This window comes from Orbicella franksi, chromosome 1, assembly GCF_964199315.1.
Source record: "Orbicella franksi chromosome 1, jaOrbFran1.1, whole genome shotgun sequence".
Lineage (NCBI taxonomy): Eukaryota > Metazoa > Cnidaria > Anthozoa > Scleractinia > Merulinidae > Orbicella > Orbicella franksi.
The window spans coordinates 22,779,014-22,790,223 of record NC_138145.1 but is presented as its reverse complement, the minus strand read 5'-3'; the positions used below and the strand labels follow the sequence as shown (position 1 = coordinate 22,790,223).

The 11,210-nt window shown below is 38.9% G+C and overlaps 1 protein-coding gene across 2 annotated transcripts in view; it reads left to right on the top strand.

Annotated features, from left to right (window-relative positions):
- The first annotated feature begins 4,509 nt into the window (after positions 1-4,509).
- The window catches only part of LOC145478377 (C3 and PZP-like alpha-2-macroglobulin domain-containing protein 8), a 44,226-nt gene continuing 37,525 nt past the window's right edge, over positions 4,510-11,210 (top strand). For both annotated transcript variants that reach the window (XM_081456388.1, XM_081456393.1), the window contains exons 1-6: positions 4,510-4,794; positions 7,211-7,397; positions 8,040-8,217; positions 8,801-8,853; positions 9,032-9,052; positions 10,176-10,227. In XM_081456388.1, the coding sequence (XP_081312514.1) occupies positions 4,733-4,794; positions 7,211-7,397; positions 8,040-8,217; positions 8,801-8,853; positions 9,032-9,052; positions 10,176-10,227 (553 nt within the window). In that variant the 5' untranslated portion in view covers positions 4,510-4,732. The remainder of the gene's footprint in view (positions 4,795-7,210; positions 7,398-8,039; positions 8,218-8,800; positions 8,854-9,031; positions 9,053-10,175; positions 10,228-11,210) is intronic.

Here is an 11,210-nt window from a genome sequence, read left to right as displayed (position 1 = left end):
CGATATAAAAAGGATGAGGGAGCTCGTCGGAAACTTTGAAAAGAACCCCTAATAGGTACCAAGACCTAAACCCACCCATCCTCAAACTCATCAATAATTCATCAAGTTTAAACAAAGGAAATCAGGACCATGAAATCATCATCATCATCATCTTTATTTTAAAACACGGTAAATACATCAGGCATTAACAATTTAATATAAAAGCTACAACTTATTACGAAAGACTATGTATACAGATTAATCTTCTATAATTTAAATATTGTTAACTATTAAAGAAAAGTAAACTAAGTTAAAGCCTGTTTTACATGAATGCCGTGTCGGAATTAATTAACAATCGTCGGAAATTAGTCAGAGATGTTGCTTGCCTAGCAGCTGAGGGTAGACTGTTCCAGAGGACTGCACCACTATAGCCAAAGCTATTTTTGTAATGGTTAGTACGTGGGAAGGGAATAGCAAGCTTATTATCAGAATCGCGCAAATTGTAAGAAGTAATCACATCACTTCGCTGAATGAATTTCGAGGACAAATAATTGGGTGCGAGGCCATTTAAGGACTTATAGACCATCTCAGCCTTAAGTTTTTAACGTCGAGTTTCTAAATTGTCCCAGCCTAATTCTTTAAATAGTTGGTTGGCGTCAGCATCATAACTAGAATGAGCAAGGACGCGGACAGCACGATTTTGAAGTCTCTGTAATTTGCCAGATAATGTTTTGGCACAGTTACCCCAAACAACACTACAATAATTGAAGTGCGATTGAACTAACCCGTGATAGATATTACTACGATTATCAGTTGAGTAAGGCGGACGAAAGTTTGGTCACCAAGTTTTAACGTAAAAATCGTGTTGTTGTCACGAGCAACTGGCTCCGTATCCATTGGCAACTTGTCGGCCTTTGACGTCAATTGATAGGAAAGCGCGCGAAATTGTAGGCGACGCGACAGGCGACCAACGGCTGTTGATATTGTTACCAACGGAAACGAGGTAAGTTGCCCGTGACAACAACACGATTTTACGATAAAACTTGGCGACCAAACTTTCGTCCCGCCTTACTCAACTGATAATCGTAGTATGTAGAGTTACAGGAGGAACACACTGACTTATTCGTTTAATATGGTTGGCGAAATGGTGCAAAATTCACAAGGTTTATATTCATTCACATTTAATGTTGTTATTATTATTCACGAATATATTTATTCACATTCAACAACTAAATTTATATTCAAGAAATATACTAATTCACATTTAACGACATATTTCGTATTCACGAATATATTTACTCACATTTACGGGATGTATTCATTCACATTCAACGGTTTATATTCATTCACATTCACGATCGAAATATTGGTTCAACATGGTGCAATATTCATTCAACATTTTCTGCGCACCGTCTTCGCGCATCATTAGGTCCCAGCTCACGCTCTATAATTTCTGAACGCAATATGGCGGACGAAGGAAGCCTTATTATATGAAGGGGTAGAACAAAGACCAAAGACCCCAAACACAAATGTTACATTGGCAGGAACTTTCGATCTCCTACAAGAGTGCGAAGGGGAATGGAACACCGCGGAAGTAGGATTGAGAGAGAACATCCAAATAAGGCTCGAGTGTAGCTCTCCAGCAATTACTACCTTTCGTCAGTATCATAGGGCAGCACTGAATGAAATACTGGGAAATATATGTCTTTTGCATGGAGAATGGATACGACACGACTCATCAAACTGCACAAACCTTGCAGTGTATTCTGTGACCAGCCCTGAGGTCTTCTGAACTCGATATTCAATATCGGAGTTAGTTCTTGGGGAGCAGAGATGGCGCAGTGGTGACCCTCGCCTCCCACCAGTTTGACCCGGCGATGAGTTTGTGGTTGGTTCTCGCCTTGCTCGAGGGTTTTATCCGGGTGCTCCGGTTTTCCTCCCCCCACAAAAAAACAGCATCTCCAAATCCCAATTCGACCAGGATAGAGGGTCTGAATGAAAGCCCGCTCTTCCTCTCTAAATATTTTAATTCTAATTTTTATTTTCCTTCTGCAACAAAGATCGTCGGGTTTCACGTGGACAAAGTTCAAATGCTTCTTGTTTCAAGGTGGACATTGAAACGTCGTATTGTGGAGTACGGGCTTCTCGATGATTTCGCATGAGCAACTAGACAATCTCGTAGAACGTTTCATGATGAGTGATCAGTCAACGGGATGGAAGAGGGAGAGTATTGGCCATGTTGACCCTGGAGACTCTAGAATCAGCTGGGCTGTCGTAAGACACCCTCACATTTTTCACCCCTATGACCACTTCGCACCCTTGATGGCCACTCAAACCTTTGCGTCGCTGAGGGAAACAAATCTAGGACAATGCTACAGTTCTGTTATTAGTAGAACATTTAAACAAAAAAACCACAACAACAACGCTAGTATAGTTTTTTTTTTACATTGTTTTAGGAGTACCTTGTTAAAGATTAAAGGTTAATTAAAGGAAAATCATCAATACCCCCATGGATGACAGTAACCAGGCTATGGTGTCCGTCAATATGCCACAAGCTATTTGGAGCAGCCACAGAACACGCTCTCCTAGAAATTACGACAGCCCAACGGATTTTAGAGTTTCCAGGGTCAACGCGGTCAATACTCTCCCTGATTCCATCCCGTTGAACTCTGAGACCTATAATGATCGAAGATGTCCGGTCACCAAGGAATACCCGAGCAAAGTCCCATGATCACTCATAAACGTTGTACGAGATTATCTACTTGCTCATCCGAAATCATCGAGCAGTCTGTTATCTCCTCTAGCCCATGTAATGTTTATGTTCAGTTGTGTATGTTTGGGGTCGTTTGTCTTTGTTCTACCCCTTCATATAATAAGGCTTCCTTCGTCCGCCATATTGCGTTCAGAAATTGTAGAGCGTGAGCTGGGACCTAATGATGCGCGAAGGCGGTGCGCAGAAAATGTTGAATGAATATTGCACCGTGTTAAACCAATATTTCGATCGTGAATGTGAATGAATATAAACCGTTGAATGTGAATGAATACATCCCGTAAATGTGAGTAAATATATTCGTGAATACGAAATACGTCGTTAAATGTGAATTAGTATATTTCTTGAATATAAATTTAGTTGTTGAATGTGAATAAATATATTCGTGAATAATAATAACAACATTAAATGTGAATGAATATAAACCTTGTGAATTTTGCACCATTTCGCCAACCATAGTTTAATAGATCCAATACCAGAAGAGATTTTTTTAGATATAGCGTTGATATGATTACTCCATGTTTAATTTTCATCAATTAATACACCAAGAGATTTGGTAAAATTGACTCTGTTTAATTGTGTGCCATTAATTTCCAAGTCTGGGAGAACGGATAGACTGTTCAATTTTTGTCTGATCCTAATTAACATAGATGTTTACGATTTTATTTCTCCGTTTTCTCCTTAGTGTTGGTTTCGATTGAGAAGATATATAAAACACAAAGGCCAGTATCTGACCACATTTCCAAACACCTCGAAGTTCGTCAAAAATGCTCGCTGCGCATCGTATTTTCAACTCTCTTCTCGGTGTTTGGAAATGTGGTCAAACACGATCTTTCGTGTTTGATATATTACATAAAGAGGTACTAAATCAGCCTTTTTAAACCCTATCGGTACGACGAGCACTCCCGTACTTTTTACATGAGAGTTCCCCTCCCGGCCGGGTTCGTAGGCCGTGCGCGACCTAGGATGATCGGGGCAATCGTCACTTCCGGCCTTAATCTCGTTCACCGGAATACACGTTTCTTCCGGAACGAAGCGCAATCCCGCAGAAGTTCTTATTTTGTCGACAGCAGTAATTCCAGTTGCAGACAATTTAGGGTCACAATTGTGGCGATAGCGTGCGACAGAAAATATTTTCTGGAAAATAGTTTATGATATATTGTAAACTTTGTTACTTGTATGAGAAAACTGTCCCTCCCTAACTAACCAAATGGTTGACGTGAGAGGGAAGTCGTACAAGGCTGAAACAAACAGATCAATTTTCATTTGCGGTTTGTCAGAACATTTAACTACGAAAGTCGTGTGAGAGTCCAATGATATCAAAGAACTAGAAGAAACAAATCAAAAGATACACTGCTTTAAGAAACTGCACGTCGTACAAGTCCGTTGAAGCACAGGCCATTGAAGTGCAGTCCTCCCCACCTCCTGTTTTAGGACTTTTAGCACTGTTCATGTGTTTTGAAGGAGAGGGAGCACATATAAGAGATGGCTGTGAAGCACTAAAACGGTAATTGCGCGACACCGGACGTGATCATCCGGATCGCGTTATTGGTCGTTACAAAACACGTACGTTGTAGTATCAAACATTTTCATCAGAAACTGATCTCACTTGCTCCAAAAATAGGGCAAATCCCTTCACGTTTTCCTGCGTTTTCTTTGTCGTCGAATTAAAAATACGATCGGCACGAGACAGCAATGTATTTATTTTTTTAACGATTATCACTATTGTTGGGTTAAATTACAAACAGATTTTAATTGTTTGCGCGATAAGTTGGTTATTGAATTACGTAGTTTAACGTCAGGAAAGAAGTCGAACATTCTCTTTATACGTTTCTCTCGTTTTGGACGGAAGCCCGTGGGTGTGAAAGCTTAACTTACAATTTTTACGCAACAGACGTCCTCTCCATATCAACGACGAAAATCTCCTCCTTGTCATTTCGTGTTACGTCTGCAAGCACGTCAGGCGCGTACAGCGAGAGAAACATGAAGACTACAGTCATCTTCATTGCCTTGGTTATATCTTACACCTCGAGTCTTGTTGAAAGGTACGCTTGTGCTTATGTTTCTTTATGAGCTTTTATACAAACTCCTTTAGCTTCAGCAAAAAGATAGTTTTTCCCCACGTTTTTCATCTAAAAGCGTACGTGTTATATTCCGTGATGTCAATGATATAAACTACTATCATGACGAATTTTCAGTTACGACGGTTCTCCCATTTGGCGCAAACATGCGTCTAAAACCCTTTGATAACCCTTTGATAAACACGAATTCAAAAAGGCAAGCTTTTCATGCTATCAAATCATTACATGCTAAAAGTCAAAATTTCGTCTAGCTCCTGGTCTAGCTCAAAGAAGACTATCCGTGCTTGCGTTCATTTCATGCTTATAAAAACACTCCTGCGAGGGACCCTTAGGTGGAGAAAAGCAACAGTCAAAAACTTTGTCTGAAGAGGGCCTGAAAGTGATACTCTGTGTTACAAAGATGCATTTACTCTTGATTGCTGTTCTCAACGGATTGAACTGCACAGTTCAATGTAGAGCACTGTATGAAAATTATTACCAAAAGAAGTCACTTCACCTTCTCAGGAAATCTGTTGCAGCAATGTTTACACGTGCCAAAGTAGCAAATTCTAATCCCTTCGATTAAAATAATTTTGGCCATTGTTGTCATCTGAATAGATCTCCGATAAGCAGGGTATTTTTCCGATAATTTGTTAACAGAATCAGTTCATAGAGATGTTTATGGGGTCAATAATTTGATCGACTACAGTTATTTTCTTATCCCCAATCTGGGCCATTGTTTTACTTAAAATCAATTGCTTTAGCTCGCAGTACATATGCGTGTCAGCGGGGCAGCGGGTGTCACGCCGTTTCAGCTCTCAGTTTCTAGAACGCTCTGCAGCATTGAATTAGAACGAGACTTTTTTTTTCCTTCCTCTTTTATCTTCTGAAATATTTATCTTGGATTTTGGCTCATAAGGCTCATTTCCCGATCAAAGTTTAAACCTCGTTCCGAAGTCGAGGCGAACTTTCATCTTAGCGAACTCCCACCATGTTTGAAGTGCTTCGAAAAAATGGCCTGGTTAACGAAAGCAACCTGCGTGCTTCGGATTTTGACTGGCTGATTAGCATTTTATGACAGAACGTATCTCCCTAACTACTGTAATTTCAATGGAGCTTTCACAAAGGGAAGACCCGACCGATTGTGTCCTGGGCTGTGTGCGAGTAGGTCACAAGTCCTTCACCTTTAGCTTAATTTAAGCTTTAGCTTATCATGTTTATGAGATAAGCATAAGATTTTTATTTCCCCCCCCCCTTTTTTTTAAAAGGAAAATTAGGGTTTCTGTATCGAATGTCTTTAAACCTGAAGCTGTAATTCACTGTCATATTCATCAAAAAGGACATAAACATTTATGTGGTAATGCTTACTCAGGGTACCGTAACTTTTGGGGTTCACCACTTTTTTTTCAACAACATTTTCTTGTTCAGTATACTCAAGATTATTTTCAGATGAGAAAGGAGACTACATAACTCGCTCTTCTAATCAGTCTAATATATATTGGAATGTAACTTTTGGAAATATAAAGGTGCACTGGATGGAGTTGAGGGTTGTATTGAAGAAATACACTCGAGGGTGGGGCTCTTTTAGAAAGGGGGGGGGGGGGGCGAAGTTCTTATTGGAAGGAGAGGTTTAAAGTGAATCGTTACAGTAACCCTGTAAACAAAACTATATTTTTTCATGCCCATTTCAAACATAAGTTCACTCTTGCTAAAAAAGTAATCAAATTGAAAAAAGTTTGGAGATAACTTAGAGCTGGAATGGTAGATAGACTGTTGCCCTTATTGTAAATCATTCGCATCTTAACTAAAAAGGAGAGCATTGTTAGCATGAATTCAAAAAAATCAAAACCTTAAAAGGCTGTTTTTTCATTGATGGAAATCTAAAAATAGTAGTTTAGTTTAGTTTAGTTTAGTTTTCTGTGACTATACATGTAAGTGACAGAAGTTATGAAAGGGGTACTCTGGAGCCTTGATTTAACAAACCAAAATGTGATATTTTTTGCCATAGTAATAATAATATAGAATATATGGAAGAAAAACCCATATATGGACACCTCATTTTGCCAGATCCTGGGCCCTTCATTATATCAAGGTTCCACTGTATTATAATGGGTCACACAATCACAAGGTTTTGATGTGAAAGTAATAATGTTTTGCAGATGGAAAAATTGCTAAAAATAAATTACAATTTGCTCTCTCTTGAAAAATTTACTTGGAATCTTCACATCTTGTCACTCCAGGAGTAATTATATGTGCAAGAGCAACGGTATATATTGGGAAGTCCTTAGTCGTTTGTATTGTGCTGTCACTTGCAGAAGTTCTTGTCCCCCTCCTTTGAAGAGGGTGTACTGGAGGTTAAAATGTTTCCATTGCTTTAACACATTCATTTCTATCTTTGCAGCGGCTACCTTGTAACATCTCCAAGACTTTTCCGTGCCGGCAGCACTCAGGAGCTCTCTGTCAGTCTCGTTAACATCACTGAACCGTGGGTTATCAATTCCACACTTACATATAAAACAAGTGGAGATGTTATCGCTAGTAATGGAGCACAATTTAATAGTGATGCTGATGGCATCCTTAAACTTAAGGTAAAAATTAAATTTAAAGTCCAGCATTCACTGTCAATCAATTTCTGATTCTTAAATCAAAATCTGATTCATATAACAAAATTTTCATTCTGGCAGCTGCCATGATAGACATGACCTTCTGTTTTACTTAAATTCTTTTTACACTGCCTTATTTGTAAGCACCAATTATAAGTTTAATGTAGTAGGAAGGAGTGATGTGCAGATTACTGATTTCTCAGTATTGCTTTTGGACCGTGGACAATATTGTTCTTAAAACTTGTACATGAAACATTTCTGAAAGAGAGTTCAATCTAATTCTATCTGTGAATGCTATGTTTGTCTCCTTTGCATTCTGGCACCATGCAAGATACAGTGCAGTGTTAGTTGATTAAAATACATTACTTCTTTGACAGACAAACCATAGCCAACTAGTTACTGCCCAGTAAAAATTTAGACTTGGATGGTAGGGTTTTTTTTATTCCTACTACCCTCTTTACTTATTGAAATGACCTAATGAAAATCACACTAGGCGCATTTGTCACTTGTGATTACAAATGAGAAAGTGGCATACAATGGGAATGACAAATTGTTTTGACATGTTACTTGTCAGTAGGCCAGTATGCGTGCAGAGATGTATGTGATCACATCTTTTTGTGACTGCAGATACCAAGGGACTTGGAGACAAGTGGTAAACAGAGCATTGAAGCAAAGTTGTCTGTTTCTGGAGGACCAGTAGATGGAAAGCATGTCTTTCAAAAGAGTGAAACAATCAGCGTTCTCATTCCAAAGAATTCTGTGTTCATTCAGACAGATAAACCCATTTACAAACCAGGCCAGACAGGTAATGCCTTTTGAAAACCCCAGTGGTATAATGATTTGTGTTTTGTCAGCACATACTTTTCAAGGGCAGTCTATACTTGCAGCATAGATCATGAAATTGGGCCTTCACATCTGATGCTCCAGCAAGATATATAATGAGAGGTGCCTTCCTCTCACCCCTCACCCTGAGCTTACACCCTCATGGAACTCATCTGTAGTTGGAGACTTCCTTTGAAAAATATCATTTCTTTATAGGCTTAGAAAAATAGGGAGGAATCAAGAGTAACATTATCAGGGTGCAAAGAAAATCTTTTTTCAGGCTTGCCCTTTGGGCAAGCTGTAACTCTAATGTACTAGCCAAATATCATTCCCACTAACTCCAAAATTTGAGGCTGTATCAGAACTTGAATTTCCTTAAAACAATGTTTAATCCCAAATTAAAATTCATTGCCCATTGGTGCAGGCAAGTGAAGGAAAGAATCCGCTAGCCTGACCACAAAATCCACTAGCCCCAGGCTATCAAACATGACTTTCTTTGGATGCTGCAGCCTAGATAAAGTTTGCAGGAAGTTAATGGAATGATGTGATTTGACTTTCCTTTGTAGTCAATATGCGCATTGTTGGAGTGGATGAAAACCTAAGGCCTTTAAAAGGACAGGTAGAGATATTAAATTGCTCTGTTGAAATATGCATTTTCCTAAAACTCTGTCATGATCATTTATATTAATCTGCCAGATACATGTAGTGTTATTAAGGAATGTCAAACCTGTTTTATAATTTTGTCACTTACTGGTAATTATAAACATTTTAATAAACACTGGTTTGATTTTTTGCAGGTCAAAAGAGTTACCATCACTGTGAGTAGCATTTTTAAAATATCATTTCTATGAATATTCACTTTGACTAATGATAACTTACTGCTGATTACAGTTTAGTAGTTTGTTGGTTCTTTCTGTGTTTTTTTTATTGGTAATTTTCTTCCAAGTGTCCCAGTGCAAGTTATCACACTGTAAAGATTGTAATTTATATGAATATCAGGGCTCAAAATAGGAAAAAAAATCTGGCCTGCCAATTTATTAATTTTTGGCAGGCCATACAAATTTTGATTGTCATTTATTGTTTTTTTTTTTGTTTGGCTTGCCAACTATTGACATTTTTACTGTTAATGCAATTGTATAATTTTTTGATTTTCAGTAGAAATTACATTATTTTTTTGCATTATTGGATCTGTTGCATCGATGTTGCATCTGCCAATTCTCCGTCTGTCCCTTTGATTAGTGTTTTGCTCTTGTTGAAGAGAACATTCCCAAGCTTCTCCAGGTTGTGAATAAAAAACCAAACTTTGACTGTGTGTTAACCCACAACTCTGTCAACTCATATTGGGCTAACAGGATGCGGATCCATATTATAATGCTCCATGCCTTTCTCAACAACTTTGATCTTGAGGGCCATTAGTGCTTCTCCGTTTCTATCAGACGTATCTGCCTCAGGCCTTTTTTAGACTAATTCCATATTCATCAAAATGGTCATGTAGATATTGGAAGTTTATATATACTTTAATGTTCTGAGCATTGGGGTTGCAGCCTTCCATAATTTTATCCCTGAACAAATAAATCGCTTTGTTGATGGAACCATGCTCAGGAGTTGCGCGGGAGCATTTTGGGTAAAATTACTTGAGAAAACCGCAAGCCATTATGCACCTGAAAACTTTTAAGGTCAAGAGCTACAGTCAAGGGATCTTCCCCTAATATTTTTCATGGAGATGATTGATTTGTGGAGAGGAATAGTAGATAAAGGAGAATGGTAAGAGGAGAAGCAAATGTCACAAAACCAGTCTGGTAAATTTGGCCTGCCTTTTCTTTATCCATTTGGCAGTTCATTGTTATTTTTGCCTGCCAAACATAAAATTTGGCTGGCCATTTGGCCATTGGCAGGCTGCTATTTTGAGCATTGAACATGTTTTCTTTTTTTCTTCTGTAGAGCCCTGGTGGTGTGCGAACAAAGCAATGGAATGACCAGACTTTTGTCGGTGGTAAGTGAAGAAATCCTGTTTAAAGATTACAGTTTGTCCATATGTGTCTCTCTCTGTCTGTCTATATATCAAAAATATGATTGATTAATCCCTTGATTTGCTGATCATTCGTTCTATTGATATATCTGAGTTCATCAGTAGCCCTTTTCATGATTAACTTTTCTCATTTGCACTCTAATGTAAATTGTGAATGTGAAGCAGAATCCACATAATTGTCTAAACTTGCCTCCCACACATGTTGGGTTACATCGTAATACAGTTGAGAAAAGCTAATCGTTAAAAGGGCTTTTTTCCTAATATTATTGATAACCTGATTGCTAATCCATCTTGTCTTCAAGTCTACAGTGGGTAGTTTACAAAGCTGACTGGCTGAGCTAGCCTTATACTTAGGATGCTTTTGATTTTTCTTTTTCTGGAAAAGCCCCAATATCCCTTTGATATAGTCACCATTCCAATTCTGGAATATGCAGAATATAATTTTTTCCAGGCATTGTACTCTAGAGTGGGAGGCACAGTGGCCTCATGGTTAGTGTGCTCGTCCCTGAAGCGAGCGGTCCAGGTTTGAGCCCTAGCCAGGGACACGGTGTTGTGTTCTTGGGCAAGACACTCAACTCTCAGAGTGCCTCTCTCCACCCAGGATTATAAATGGGTACCGGTGAATTGTTGGGGAAACCTAACAAATTACGGGGGAGTGACCTGCGATGAACTAGCATCCTGTCCAGGGGGAGTAGAAATACTCCTAGCCGCTTCATGCTACAGAAACGGAGATAAGCTCCGGCAGCTAGGAGCCATCGGTCCAAGGCTTCACTTTTTTATTGTACTCTAGCGGGGCAGAATACTCAGAATAATCTGGAATGATGACGTCACTTTTCAATGTGTTGCGAAAAAGGGGGGTCTTCACGCAAATAACCACACTCCTGAATTTGGAAAAAGTACATGTATGCAAGAAGCTAGGTGTTTCTTCTCCTTTCCTTGTGTGAAGA